Raw genomic sequence first — 15,301 nt, 5'->3', positions numbered from 1 at the left:
AGGGTGTATGGCTTTACTCTTATCCCAGATCACAGACACACTGTAAACACAATGAAACTTGTGCACAATCAGTAAGCTTGCTGCATGCTAAATCTGAATCCACTTTATTCGTAAATAATTTAAATTACATAAAAACATCCTTTCCAACTATTTTGTTACAAAGAGAAAGCCTAGCTCTTTATCCAAGTAATTATCAGTAAATCCATAAAAGATGGCTGTTTATTTCTTTTTTTGCATGTCAGTAATAAAAGGCATTGAATTCACAAATGAAATGAGCAATTTAGTGTGTAAGGGAGGAGAGTAAATGGTATTTTTGCTTCTTGATATAATAAAAAGCCTGTTCTTGGGCAATGAACAGTTGCTTGCAGCAATATCAATTCTACAGAAGAAAGAAAGTCTTATACGTCAGCAATAGTCGAGCATGTAAGGACTGAATTAAAAACGGTAATAAATGATTGCTGCAATTTTGTTCTTTGTAAAAAAAAAATTAAAAAAGGTTTGATAAAGACGTTATGTGTTTCTAACCCGTAATTTGGGCCATTAACCAAAACGACCTTTAATAAGCTGCATATAACCTTTCTCTTTTCCACTGGGTGGCAGGGGTGAGTAGAACTGCATTGCTCACACCAGAACATGTCGTCGAGAAGTATTTACATAAAAAAGAAGAAATTGTTGCTTCATTTCGCTCCAGTAATTGTTCTGTGATTCATCTTTCAACAGTTTAAATGGTGAGTTTGCATCACTGATCTTGCAAAATAATCTTCCTTTTCCAGAATGTTTTTCCCTAAAAAGTTTGGTTTGCAACATCTGGAGTGTCTGTCTTAAAGGACAGCACATGAAACTTCATTGCATCATAACCACTGAAGGTTTATGAGATTATACAGTTTTTGCGACGCTTGCTTCGTTGTCTTCCGATCGTTGAACATGGTCGGGTGGATTGTGGGAGGCTATATGCAAACTGCCTAGGCCCAGGAGGCCTGGGAATTGGTTCTCCAAGAAAGAAACCCTCCTCCTCACTGTCTGATGATGAGTATGATGAGGAACATGTGGAACACCAACCGGTGTCAATAAAGTCATTGTCATTACGTAGATAGTCCTCTGGCTGCAGCGCAAAGGTAGAAACAGCCCGAGGATAGCAAGCCTTACCCTGTGCGAAAGACGATGGTTTCATAGCATGCCAGTCAATTTCATTCGATCTGTGGGCTAACGATGCATGGTTGTGCCTTAACCTGCGCTCTGTAGCTCGTGCAGTTGCTGGACGTCGTCCCGTAAGGTGCAAAGCATTATCTGATCGAGCACGCCGAGAACGGTGGCGACGATGTCGGCGTGGGCGCACACCTTCTTCCCGCAAATCAGCAATCGACCGACGTGGAGTCCTCACACTTTGTGGAAGATCATTTCTACCACTCTCAACATCACCAATATGAACATCTGCATAAAAGTGTCCCGTTGGCACTACTGATATTCCATGATCAATCGGTCCTAACCTCGATGTTGCAACACCAGGTTTCGCTTGTTTTTCAGTTAGTGGAAGAGGTGTGCTGCCAGAAGAACGGCTGTCGATGGGCACAACAGATTCATTAGGAGTACTGACAGAAGGTTGGTGGGGTAAGGGAAGGCCTATGCTCTGCAGAGAATCAGAGCTGCGGCCTCTTATTGATGAGTTAAGTGTTCCCATATTGCTCATCTTCTCAGAGCCGTTCATGCCTGAGTCTTTGCTGAGGTCCGGTATAGAGAATTTGGAGAGTCCCTCATGCCTCCGGGACTGCCCTTCTCCTGAAAGGCCTGCAGAACACAAAACAATGTGTTAACAGTGGAACAATGCACTTTTCTATTAACAATCATACAACAATCCTACATATAATTACAAACTTCTTATAGTGTCGATATAATAAATAATTTACCTGCACGAATAAAACCATTTGACGGAATATGTAACTTTGAGAATATGTAACTTCAATAACATGTGAACCGTTACAAAAATCTACTCTGATTTATATTAAGATATGATATAAAAATCTGGTGAAAATCGAATCAGATATCATCAAAAATTTCTGGAGATCAACTATACGTAAAATAATTTGAAGTAACTTTTCACGCAAATTCAATTGTAAAATCTCAAAAAAACCTGGTGAAAATCGAATTAGATATCATCAGAAATTTCTGGAGATCAACTATACAGGATCAAGAGATTAAGAATTTGAAATAACTTTTCACAAAAATTTAATTGTAAAACCTCAAAAAAATCTGGTCTAAATCGAATCAGATATCAGAAATTTCTGGAGATTAACTATAGGTAAAATAATTTGAAGTAACTTTTCACAAAATTAAATTGTAAAATCTCAAAAAAATCTGGTGAAAATCGAATCAGATATCATAAATTTCTGGAGATCAACTATACGTAAAATAATTTGAAATAACTTTTCACAAAAATTAAATTGTAACATCTCAAAAAAATCTGATGAAAATCGAATCAGATATGATCAGAAATTTCTGGAGATCAACTATACATAAAAGAATTTGAAATAACTTTTCACAAAAATTAAATTGTAAAATGTCAAAAAAAATCTGGTGAAAATCGAATCAAATATTATCAGAAATTTCTGGAGATCAACTATACGTAAAATAATTTGAAATAACTTTTCACAAAAATTAAATTGTAAAGACTCAATAAAACCTGGTGAAAATCGAGTCAGATATCATCAGAAATTTCTGGAGATCAACTATACGTAAAATAATTTGAAATAACTTTTCACATAAATTTAATTGTAAAATCTCAAAATAACATGGTGAAAATCGAATCAGATATCATCAGAAATTTCTGGAGATCAACTATACGTAAAATAATTTGAAATAACTTTTCACATAAATTTAATTGTAAAATCTCAAAATAACATGGTGAAAATCGAATCAGATATCATCAGATATTTCTGGAGATCAACTATATGTAAAATAATTTGAAATAACTTTTCACAAAAATTCAATTGTGAAATCTCAAAACAATCTGGTGAAAATCGAATCAGATATCAGAAATTTCTGGAGATCAATTCTACATAGAATAATTTGAAATAACTTTTCACAAAAATTCAATTGTAAAATCTCAAAAAAATCTGGTGAAAATCGAATCAGATGTCATCAGAAATTTCTGGAGATCAACTATACATAAAAATAATTTGAAATAACTTTTCACAAAAATTCAATTGTAAAATCTCAAAACAATCTGGTGAAAATCGAATCAGATATCAGAAATTTCTGGAGATCAACTATATGTAAAATAATTTGAAATAACTTTTCACAAAAATTAAATTGTAAAATCTCAAAACATTGATATGAATAACATAACAATTTTTTTACAATATGTTATTCTTCTTATAGAGAGACCGTAGAATAATATTGTGATTTTATTCAATAATGCTCATGCCTTCCTTAATATAGTGTCTGGAAAAGACGAGTACAAAATGAGTGATGCATTACCTGTAACAGTTGAAAGAGACAAAGACTCCACTGAGTCATGTGATGTGAGTCGTGTCCTTTCGAATTCTGCTGCTAGGCTTGGGCTGTCCACAGATTCTGGACTCTGCCACCTTTGTCGTAGTGCCCTGCACAGAGATGCTGCTCCACTTGTGGTTCCACATGCCGTAAGTCCTTTCTCTTCCGCAAGGAGGCAGAACAGTGTTTCAGAGCCAACATTGTAACGCCGTACCCGGTCAAATGTCTCAACACCGAATTCTGTACTTGCCGTCGAACAGTGACTGGAGGCTGTAGGCCTGTCTCCAATTCTCCTGTCTTCATCATCTATATTCAAGTCATCGTCTGCACTGTCGTGACATAGACCAAAGTCCTCATCACTGGTCCATGTATGACCCGAGGACTGCCCCATTGGTTGACTGGCCAGACTTAGGGTATCCATTTGCAATGATAGCATATCCAGGCCTCCAGAGTAGGTCTCAGGATAAACCTCTGAGGACGATTCAAAACCTAGCCCCATTGTTTGGGGTGATGGGCATGGCTGCCTGATGTTGGGGTTTTTGGCAACGGGTTTACAAGCCATTGCAGCAGAACTCAGCCGGGAATCCCGCGAGCGGCCACTCTGGAAAGCCGAATCGGAGGAGTCTGAGGCCTCGGCATCGTCAGGTCGATGGGAATGGCCCATTGTGCTTCCAGGAGGGCTGCTACTGCATGGTTTGGAGCAGAAGATTTGGTCACGACAAGGTAGGAAAGGCTGTCCAAGAAGTGGGGTGTGACACTGTGCACAACTGAAGCAGATCTCGTTGGCATGCCAATGCTGCCCAGCATACATCATCTGTCCCTGGTCAATCCCTGAGGGCAGGGGAAGGGTTAAAACACACAGCCATTCAAACTCTCAACGTAAACTCAATAATCATGCCAATATCTGCAAAACCATTACCTACCAAATCTTCTGAGTATCCCTCAGCAAAAGGTGCTATATAAATACAATTATTATTATAATTACTTAATTGATACATGTGAGAAAATTACATGCAGTGCACTGGTAAAGTTCACCAGAGGACCTGGGTTCGATTTCTGGTCTGGATGTGTAATTTTCCCACATATGTCAATTAATTAGTTATAATCCTGTTCATTAATTTAATTGTATTATAATTACCCTCGGTATTGGAGAGGGTATTGCATTTGAGTCAGTATGTTTGTCTGTCGGTCCGTCTGTTTGTCCGCACAGAATAAATATGATTTTCTCTGCAACCGTTGGTCCGATTGACAGGAAATTTTCACCATAGTGAACCTCCTCCTGTAGAATCTTTAATGATAATTATGACCATAGTTCACATGGTACGGGCACCATCTTGGAAAAAACGAAAAACCTTGCACCTCTATATCTCCGAAAGCGCTGCATAGAAAAAAAAAGAGACATGGCTCATTGTAATGAACTCTCCATGGGGAATAACATATGTTAATGATGATGCCATGGGTTCCTCCATTATGACGTCATAATTCGACAATTACAAAAGTTCATCCGATCAAGATGAAATTTCTTGAGCATCATTTAAGGATAAATTTGTGGAGGAAAAAAAATGATGACATCATCGATCACTTGGTTCGGCCGCCATATTTGTTTTAACACAAAAGCCTTAAAAACCACTAAAAACACGTCCTGGAGACGGTCTGCAATCTCTGATTGCTCTTTCTTGTTACATATTATTATTACTCTATCAAAGTTTTTATGACTACTAAAAGAGCATGTAAACCAAAACTCCCTTAGGTTCATACCAACACGTATGGTTGCAGAGCCATACGTGTTCCAAAAGCATCAGTAATGGTCACACGTGATGGTGGTAAATATTGTAAGCTTAAGTAAAATATCTCATCAGTAATGGTAGGATATTTTACTTAAGCTTACAATATTTCTTCTCGATGTTCCCTGATGCTTACACAATATATCTCCCCTCCACTCCACCAATTATTTCATTCAACCTTCCCACCGATCTGCTCAAGCAAAAGGTTTTTGATTTCTTAAGTTGCAAATTTTTTGAATCATTCCTGAATGACAGGCAAGTGATAAAACTTTGTTTATTGCACAATCACTCTCTGGGAAGATGAAGAGGTAACCTTTTCGCAAGTGGTAATCGCAAAGAACCTTCTGCAGAATGCATAGTTGTGCTTTTTGCAGAGATTACAACTATAACCTAGTTATTAATGGAAAAATGACATAAAAACACAACAATTTTTGTTTTTGCTTATGGCATACAATTTCATGGTTAGGTTTGCAGACATCAGGTCAGAGCTAATGACCTGTGGATTTGAATTTGTGGTCATTCGCAACTGGCGGCTGTCCTCGCAAGCATACCTCGGTATAGTACCTTCAAGGTACACATTATACCATTGGATTATTTTACTTTTCCAAAACAAAAGTAAATCCACAAATAATGTTTGGGCTAAGGCAATACACAACACAATGTGGAATTCCTTAGATCACTTTCTCTTCCTCCCTTCATCTGCCCTCCCTCTTCTTCCCCCACCACGCTCCCTTCCCCGGCCCCTGAAAAATGAGATGCAAAACTAGATATCGAAAAATAAAGTATTTTCACCAATTTTATAAATTTAATCAAATAATTTAAATGAAAGGGAATTTAAGCATTCCAGGCACAGCAGGAAATAAATGAGGAGAATAGCTTATAGAGTGACATAAGTAGCAACACATTTTGTTTGATAAAACCGCTGATGCAAAGAGTGACAAACTGGCTGCATACCAATAAGCTTCCCGCAAGCTGCACACATATCTGAGCACATGGTCTGGAAGCAGAAGCAGCAAAAAGGTTGGCCATCTTTCATGACGTATCGCTGCCCGCCGAGCACACAAGCACACTCCTGGCAGCAGAAATGTTTTGTGTGCCAGTGACGACCCTCCGCCTCAGTGCATTCATCTGCAAAAATTATCTGGGGGTTGAAGAGGAAGGTTAGAGGGAAGGGAGTTGTAAGCTGAGGGTATAGTATGGCAGCATCAAGTCGACATTGTAGATGCCATAATCTATTTTGTCCGAGAGCAATCGCCCGCTACATATACATTCTTTTTCGGATTAGAGGCAGGACTCGTGCTAGGAGTTGGATATGGTTATTGCATGATAATGAAGAATGCCCAGGGGGAAAGGTATCCATTGGTGTAAATCGCATGTCATTGCAGTATGACATGATTAACTCTTCCATCAGGCATGGTGTCTTTTCCTCATTCATAGACTTATGGAGTTTACAAGAACCAATGGTTCATTAAGACGGGCTGACAGTATGGCCTAGCACACTCGCCTCTAATCTTTCTAGTCTGGGTTCCAATCCTCAACCCAGATATAAACTGTCATCCCAGTGTTTCACAGGCAGGGGGATTCATCAATGCGTGTGCTGTCCCTCAGCTGGACATTAAACGGGCATCGTGTCTGCTGTACTTCGTTAGTGGGCATCAAAGTAAGCTATTGCCAGCATCATGGTCAAATTCCAAATTCTTGCCATAACCAACAGAGGGCATTACATCAGTGGCACAGCCGTACCCTCAGTCAATGACGCTACCCCGCACCTTGCACTGCATTCAAATGAAAAAGAAGAAGAAGTTTATGAAGGACACCAATTGTTAATTTAAATTACATACTGTGATGACATCATTCTTTACTGACTCTCTTCCGGTCTTGCTCCTGCTGCTCTCTCATTCTCTGCCCAAACCCTCACCTACACACCACCTCCCCAGGTAACATGCATTCTCTCAGAAGGCCTTACCTTCTTACATTGTTACCTTCCACAAGTTGAAACTTAATGCTGACCACTTTTCAATCGCCGCACTTCTCTCGTATGTGTAACCATATTCCTGAGTCTATCATATATTTCCCAAACCTCTCTTTTCTTTCTCGCCATATCTCCTTTTCCTTCTTCCCATATCCCTTATTCCTTCCTAATTTTAACCCTCCTTTTCCTCTGTTATCCCTTTCTTTATCTTCATTTTATCAATTTTTTTTTCTCAATTTATACCTCTCTCCCCTTCCCATACTGCCCCCACTGCCCCTGGCCTACATTACCATCCTATCTGTGATCTTCAGCTTTTGATAAAGAACAACGTAATAGTGAGTATCGTAACAAAGGAAATAGTGAACACTAATCTTAAAATCTTAAGAAGGATATTCGAATATCATTCTGGTTTCAAAATGTGAACATAAATGGTCTTTGTGAACATTGAGGCAGGGCCTTCTAACCCACTGCTTTGTGTGTATTTAGCGCTGGGTTTAACTGCCGCCCTGTTGTGCAAATGCACAAGGAATTATGTTTGCCGTGGATGATAAAACACATCTCACAGGCAACCCACACACATGGCACAAGGACCACCCTGCTGCTTGATCGTGGGTGCTTTCATTGTTTACGGTCTTTTTTCCACTGGGAGACCACACATACAAATGAACGTTCCCAAAACACATAGTCCTTGTACAAGGTACGTCAAGGTCTCTGAAAAGGAAAATGTCAGGAATCGAGGTGGAAGGGAGATTGGGTTTACGGCTAGAAGAAATTCAAAAGGAGGGGTAGCTTTGAAATGTATATTTAAAGTGCAGTTCAAGGTCAGCAGTAAGGTGTCAAATTAGACAAAATTTCAAGTTCTACTTTTGGTCCCGAATGAAAAGTGCAAAATGTAGCCTTAACAGAATTATATAGCAACTAATTTCTGAAATATGACCTGACAATAACTTTGAAAGGTTAAGTAATCTGCAGGTACATTGATTCTTCCTGCCGATCAGAATGTGTAGCTTGGGCAAAGTAACCTTTTGCTTCGAGACCTTGAGATATCCAAGACCATGCCATGCTGTTTCTGGTTATTTCATGAAGGTATAAATTTCCCTCCCAAGAGTCATAACCGCAAAACAAGAAAGCAGCCATTTAACGACGGACGGCGTGGAGTGAGACAGATATGTGCATGACGCCGCAGCTCGTTAGCGCCACCGAGCACTGAGGCCGGCTTGTGGCATTCGAGTAGGAGTGAGAGCATGTTTGGTTTGCGTTTCCCCTGACGATAGGGCAAACGCGATTGCAGGCCTCACGGTGAGGAGGAATGGGGAGGGAAGAGGGCAGGCAGCCAAACCGAGTGAAAATGCTGAAGTCCAAAGGCAAGAACATTCTTTCCGTTCATGAAGCTGAGGAGATGATGTAGAGTGCGGATATGTTTTTCCAGTTGCCTTTTGTCGGTCAGCGAATTTTGCTGGTTTTTTTTTCCTGCCATTGGCCCATCTCCATAGCTTTCCCCTGGTCATCGCTTGAGCCAAAGTTGCTTCAACGCTGCTTGGTTTTTTGGGGGGATTGGGGTTATGAAAGAGGGAAGGGGGTCTGAATTCTTCATGTGGTGCTTCTGCTAATGCCGATCTTCTGGGGAAATTCCAATGAAAACCATCTGCACTTGTCACAACGTTAAAGTACCATAAGATGATGCAAATGAATCCAAGGACACAAAAGTTTAAAACAAAAAAAGAAAGGAAAAGGATCGTGTCTTTGCAGCACTCTTTGTTGTTGACCGCCACTTTCACTTCCAGCGAATTCTCACAATCAAAGCAAATGCAAAACTACATGCATGAGGGCAGTGCCAAACGTACGTTACACATCGCATCATTTCCAGAGCCCTGTCTGTGAGATGAAAGGCACCAGAGCCCCAGGATAAACAGGCCATACACGAGGTAGAGCATGCTGGACCAAAGGGATTCTTTTAAGGACATCTTTTAACCAATTTTGGGTGTGTTTTTCTTGTTAATTCCAATCTCCCCTCCTTTTCTTTCATTCAACATGTAACATATGTCTGCCTGGCACCAAAGCTGGACGAGGAAGAAAGCCGATGAGCTGAAGGAATGCGTGTCAAACCATAGGAAGAAAGTGGTTGTGGAAGAGGACCGCTGAAGAGAACAATATTTGATCTAGCGGTTGCTGCGTAGGGTTTGCAGCGGACAGGATTGTTGGTGACTCGCATGTGTAATAGTCTGAGAACGCAGTCAAAGCACCAGCCGTGTCGAGTCAAAGCATAAGTGAGGCTGGTCAGTTGAGGAAATGGGAGAGTCACTGGCTCAGCCGTCTCCGATTGTATTACTTCATCCCTGATGCGGCTTGAACCCCAAGGGTGTATCAGTGGCCTGCTTCATTTTTATTTAAGTTTTTCCTATAAGCAAAACTTAACAGAAATGAGAGCGAAAAAGAGAAAAAAAGCAGGAGTCAGACAGGAAACACACCAGGCGCAAGCATAAGGCCTGCGGTCATTTGTCAATGCAAACCTCGAAGAAATCCCAGCCTGTTGTTAATCCGGAAGACACTTTAAGACAACCATTATTTTTTTTTATCCTGGGCCACTTCCCTTGGGAGGCTTAAACCTACAATGTCCTTTTTTCATATAATATCACCTTCCACTTTCCCAGGCTGAACCGCTTTCTATATGGCCTGCGGAGCAGGATCCCATCCTTCATCTGTCCCAGACCTATTGTTGCTGAAACTGCAAGTTGGTAACAATAGAACAGAGGCAAATTACATCATGAGGCCAAAGAGCATTTAGACCTTGTATGCTTCGAGTGATAATACTTTTAGAGCCAAAGATAACACAATTCTAGGTACCGGGCCCTCTTGTTACCCCAAAATCACACTTATCCCTGATTGCCCCCAACCTCTTCACACCTCTGATTACCTCATCGCAAGCAGCACAGCGAGGCTTCAACAGCTCGGCGTGATGCCTCCCACAGTAAACGTTTCTCTCTTGGTAGAAATAGATCAGGTCTACGAGTAGCTCCCGGCAGGTTGTGCACACAAAGCAGCCTGGGTGCCAGCAAGCCTGTGGTCCAGCTCGAGAGGTAAACACCGCAATTTTGCCGACTCCCACCACTTGCGAACACTGGGAAAGGAGAATGGGAGGTGAAGGGAAAGAAGTGGGTGTTGGTGGTGCGGGGCATTCACTTTGGATATAATTGATGACAACATGTCGAAGTTAGTAGTACAATCTCACAAAGTTTGAACGTACATTGCATAAATGCCAAAGATGTAAAATCTTGGATTGGCTTGTTTTGGTTTTCCCATCTGAGCACATCGATATATTATGTAAATGAACAGGATTATAAATAATGAATTGACATATGTGGGGAAATTAATTAATTGACGTTGGTGCTCCGATGGCTGGAAGTGGGACAATTGCATGCTTGGTCAGGGTTGCTCAGATGGCAGAACACTGGTACAGTTCACCAGAGCACCTGGGTTCGATTCCAGGTCTGGGTGTGTAATTTTCCCACATACGTGAATTAACATAGCTATACAGTCGTGGCCAAAAAAATTTTTTTTCAAATAATTCACAATTTCCCCTAAAAATTAGTTGGAATTGACGAAAGTATTTGGTCTCCACAATTCTATATTTCACTGTTAATATTACAGAACCTTTGTTTTTGATTCAGAACTTAATATATCCTTTTAAATCAGAAAATAAAAAGAAATGGAATTGACCAAATTATTCACACCCTAGATTTAATATTTGGTAGCACAGACTTTGGACAAAATAACTGCAGTCAAGTGCTTCCTATAGCCATGAATGAGCTTCCTACACCCCTCTACTGGCAGTTTGGCCCACTCTTCTTGTGCAAACTGCTCCAGTTCTCCCAGATTGAAGGGTATCTTCTCTCAACTGCTGTTTTCAAATCTCCCCACAGGTGTTCAATGGGATTTAGCTCTGGACTCATTGCTGGCCACTTCAGAACAGTCCAGTGTTTTGTGTTGAACCATTCCACGGTGCTTTGTGAAGTGTGTTTGAGGTCATTGTCCTGCTGCAAGACTCATGACCTTTGACAGAGACCCAGCTTTCTGACACTGGGTTGAACATTGCGCTCCAAAATTTCTTGGTAATCTCCTGATTTCATGATGCCATGCACACATTCAAGGCACCCAGTGGCAGAGGCAGCACAGCAACCCCAAAATATCACTGAACCTCCTCCATGTTTGACTGTACGGAAGGTGTTCTTTTCTTTGAAGGTTTTGCTTTGTTTTCTGTAAACATAGAGATGATGTGCTTCACCAAAAAGCTCTAATTTGGTCTCATTTGTCCATAGGACATTCTCCCAGAAGGATTTTGGTTTGTTCGTGTGTGTTTTGGAAAACCAGTTGGGCTTTCTTATGTCTCTCTGTCTCCCTGTCTCTCTGCAGCAGTGGGGTCCTCCTGGGTCTCCTACCATAGAACCCCCTTTCATTGAGGTGGTGACGGATGGTGTGAGTTGAAACTGCCGTACCTTGTGTCTGAAGGTCAGTTTGAATCTGTTTGGCAGTTGATTGAGGTGCTTTCTCCACCACTCAAACAATCCTTCGCTGCAATGTTCGATCTAGTTTTCTCTTGCGGCCACATCCAGGGAGGTTGGCTACAGTGACATGGGCCTTAAACTTCCTGATAACATTGCGTACGGTGGACACAGGAACATCAAGGTCTCTGCAGATGCACTTGTAGCCTTGAGATCGTCCATGCTTGGCTACAATGTTGTGTCTGACCTCCTCAGACAATTCTCTGGTTTTCTTTCTTTTCTCCATGCTCATTGCGGTACACACAGTGACACAAAACAGCAGAATGACTCCTTTTCTCTATTCAAACTGATCGAATGAATGATTTTTATATTTCAGGCACCTACAACTCACCACAGTTGAGTTCAATTCCAAAGTAAAGGAGAATCACCTGCTTGAAATGTAATTATTTCTAAAAACTTCTAAAAGGTATCAATAATATTGTCCGGACCATTTTAGGATTTCTGTGTGGAATAAGCTAAGATTTAGTAATTTTTTCAGCTCTTTTTGTTTTGTTCCACTGCAAAGCAAAGAAATACATATGTGGATACCAAAATATTTTTTAATTTCAACAATTTTCTGGAATAAATGGTGAATTATTTGAAAAAAGTGCAAGGGTGCCAATATTTTTAGCCATGACTGTACATATTATACTTGGAACCTATGCATCGAGTTGATTTGTCTATTATATGCTAATATCCTTGAATTTAATGTAAATCTACAATGATGTTTTTACTATCTCTAAGGTCTGCAAGAAATGTGTTGCTTTATACCATTGGGTCAAAATTCATACCCGAGCCACGTTACGTAAATGCTTATTGAAAGTTTCTCATAGGTTCTCCTTAAGGCAGCCTCATCGGCCAAAAGGCTAACCTCTTTCAAAATTTGAACTTCATTTTAGATTTGAGGTGGAGGTAAGTGACTGAAGGATGCTCATCCCTCATGTGTTGCTCTGATCGCACTGAGATTCAACTCACTACTGAGATTTAAACCATGGCCTATGGCATACATAACCATTGGCATACACATTTCAGGGATTTAAAACACATGCCGATGGATTTATTAGATTCCGATGGGGATTAAATAACTTAGGCCGTGGAATTGTCAGAAATATTACCAGGATTAAAATGACACAGCATGGGGTTGGAGCAGCAGGATATTATAAGAACCACAGGGTATAAGAAAAACACCATTGGGATTAAAAAATTTCAGTGCATGTAATAATGCTCAATTTCTGGTGTGAATACCCCGAGCCAAATCACTCCAGAGAATAAAAATACCGAACATTCACCATTGATCGTGACAAAACTAAGCGAGCCTATCAGCAGTTAGTTAATCAACAGTCATATTTCCATATTATTCCAAGCTGCATCAGTTAAAACTGTTCCCATATTTAAGTAATGTTACTGAAAGAGGAAGAGATTGGAAAGGTAATGTAGGAGGAATAAACGTAGAAGTGCTGACTGATATACCTGTTGGCAGGAAAGAGTGAGCGCTGAATGTGGCACCATGAGGGCCGTGCCCTGGCCCATAGCTTCTCGCATACGTTGTATGTTGAATAATCGCTGTTCCTTCCTTTCTTCCTCATCCAGCACCTGGCAGTACTGTACCTGCAGAGTGAAACGAAGGTGAAGATTGCATGTCCCATCATAGCAATGGTCGATGCAACGTGTTTGTCTCTAATGAGCATTGCTGAATGTAAGAAGGAAATCAACAATAGCAGTCTTACAGGGTTCATGAGTGTTGCCTAAGGCACAGAAAAGCAAATGGCAGGATATGAGACCGCGCCGATTGTGAGTCCGACCTCACTGTCATGCGGTGGCAGCTGCTGTAACAGCTGCTTCAGGCGATCTTGCTCACCAACACTTCCCAGAAATGGAACCTTTTCTTCTGGCAGTGAAGAGAAAAATTGGTACACCTGAAAAACATGAAGGAAAATAAATGGGGAAGGGGAAGGGAAATGTTTTTGTTTTTGCTTTCTCAATGACAACGCCGCAATACTGAGACAACCTGACACTATAAGAGACTTACCTGCTCAGGCCTCAGGCCTGGAGGTATCCAGGCATACTCTTCAAGCACACAGCCTGAATCTTCATCGGAGTGAATGAGACGAGATACATCCCGGGGAGTTTGAAGAATTGTGGGCCTGGTTGCTTTTGAGTGTGATAATCCAGGTAAGCCTGCCTGCAAGCCCGACTTGAAGGCCTCACTCATTTGGCGATCCATCTGCACAAGATGAGCAAACAACCTTCATCAACCAACAAAGGAAATTTTAAAACACTTGTACCATCATTGTGAAAACAATTACATTCAAACCGTTTTATAACGTGAACATGTAGCCATTAATTAAGGAAAAAACGCAAAAGCCATCACACATTACTTTGGTTTTTATAGTAAAAAAAATTTTTTAACCCTTGGGTGTAGTGATTGGGCCTCGGAGGCCCACAAGGTTTTTTTGTTGTTGCAAAAACTATGCTGTACAATTTTTTTTGGGATTGAGCCTTATTTTCACTGACTTTCATGTTGTTACACAAAATTCAGTGACATAAATATAAAAAAATTCATTCAGGCTAGTGGGAAAATCTTCATTCTTCACTTATAACCCGAAAATCCGATACGAATGCAGGCTTTGGGCCTTCAAGGCCCCGCATACATGTTGTTGTTCTACTATGTTATATCATTATTTTCTTGGATTGAAAAAGGATATGAAAGAAAAATATCTATAAAAAAATTTTTTTTTAAACATTACACGAATACATCCGTTGGGTCTCCGAGGCCCAATGGCAGCGTTTATGTAGGATTTTTGACGCCTGCATCTAAGAGTTAAAGCAGAATGTTTTAAAAAAGTTTTTGAAAAATCTTTTACAGTTGTGGTTCAAAGTTTTTGAAAAATCTTTTACAGTTGTGGTTCAAAGTTTTTGAAAAATCTTTTACACATCATAAAATCAGCAGCAGGCAAGATATAACTCACAAAACCTAAGAGGTGGCCCACAATTCCAAGCGCACTGACTCATGGCGGTTGATGCTGTTCTGCTCAGAGCAGTTTATCTGATTTATTTATTTTTATTATTCTCCGATAGAAAACAATGGCTGGGCATTCCGCACTCTGCATGGCACGTTTCTCCAGCAGAGAGAGAGGAAAAAACAGGCGTTTGCAGAAACGTTTTTACAGGATTGGAGATGAAGTCATAACCCGGCCTGATGAGATCACCACATAAAGAGCTCACTCACTCTTAGGCAAACAGGTGACCTGGCTTCGTGTACTCAGGTAAATGTTGAATCATTACCGCTAAAGACACTTTGTTGCAATATTAGTTATTTCTTTTCATCTTCCTTTTTTTTTTTTTGAAACAGAGTAAATGGAGAATTTCTGATGTCTTTTCTTACATACGACATACTTATATATAGTTGCATTTCCCCCCCCATTAGTCATCTTCCCAGGTTTTCGTTGAGAGCCGACATTTGATTTTCCTTGAAATGTCATGCCAGCGTGCCACAGAGGTGTCCTTGCTAATTGGCA

General features: G+C 40.4%; 1 protein-coding gene across 2 annotated transcripts in view; it reads right to left on the bottom strand.

The window, feature by feature from the left end:
- Window positions 1-201: 201 nt before the first annotated feature.
- Window positions 202-15,301, bottom strand: part of LOC137425118 (prickle-like protein 2) — a 32,222-nt gene continuing 17,122 nt past the window's right edge. Inside the window, exons 2-8 of one of the 2 annotated variants that reach the window (XM_068113218.2) lie at window positions 13,813-14,007; window positions 13,586-13,699; window positions 13,254-13,391; window positions 10,160-10,363; window positions 6,228-6,414; window positions 3,475-4,320; window positions 202-1,785 (exon numbers count right to left, since the gene is read on the bottom strand). In XM_068113218.2, coding sequence (XP_067969319.2) covers window positions 869-1,785; window positions 3,475-4,320; window positions 6,228-6,414; window positions 10,160-10,363; window positions 13,254-13,391; window positions 13,586-13,699; window positions 13,813-14,007 — 2,601 coding nt within the window. In that variant the 3' untranslated portion in view covers window positions 202-868. Of the gene's footprint in view, window positions 1,786-3,474; window positions 4,321-6,227; window positions 6,415-10,159; window positions 10,364-13,253; window positions 13,392-13,510; window positions 13,700-13,812; window positions 14,008-15,301 lie in introns of both variants that reach the window. The other variant, XM_068113219.2, reaches the window with a different exon arrangement.

This window comes from Myxine glutinosa, chromosome 4 (assembly GCF_964187855.1).
Source record: "Myxine glutinosa chromosome 4, kmMyxGlut1.1, whole genome shotgun sequence".
Classification (NCBI taxonomy): domain Eukaryota; kingdom Metazoa; phylum Chordata; class Myxini; order Myxiniformes; family Myxinidae; genus Myxine; species Myxine glutinosa.
This window is presented reverse-complemented; position numbering and strand designations above follow the sequence as displayed.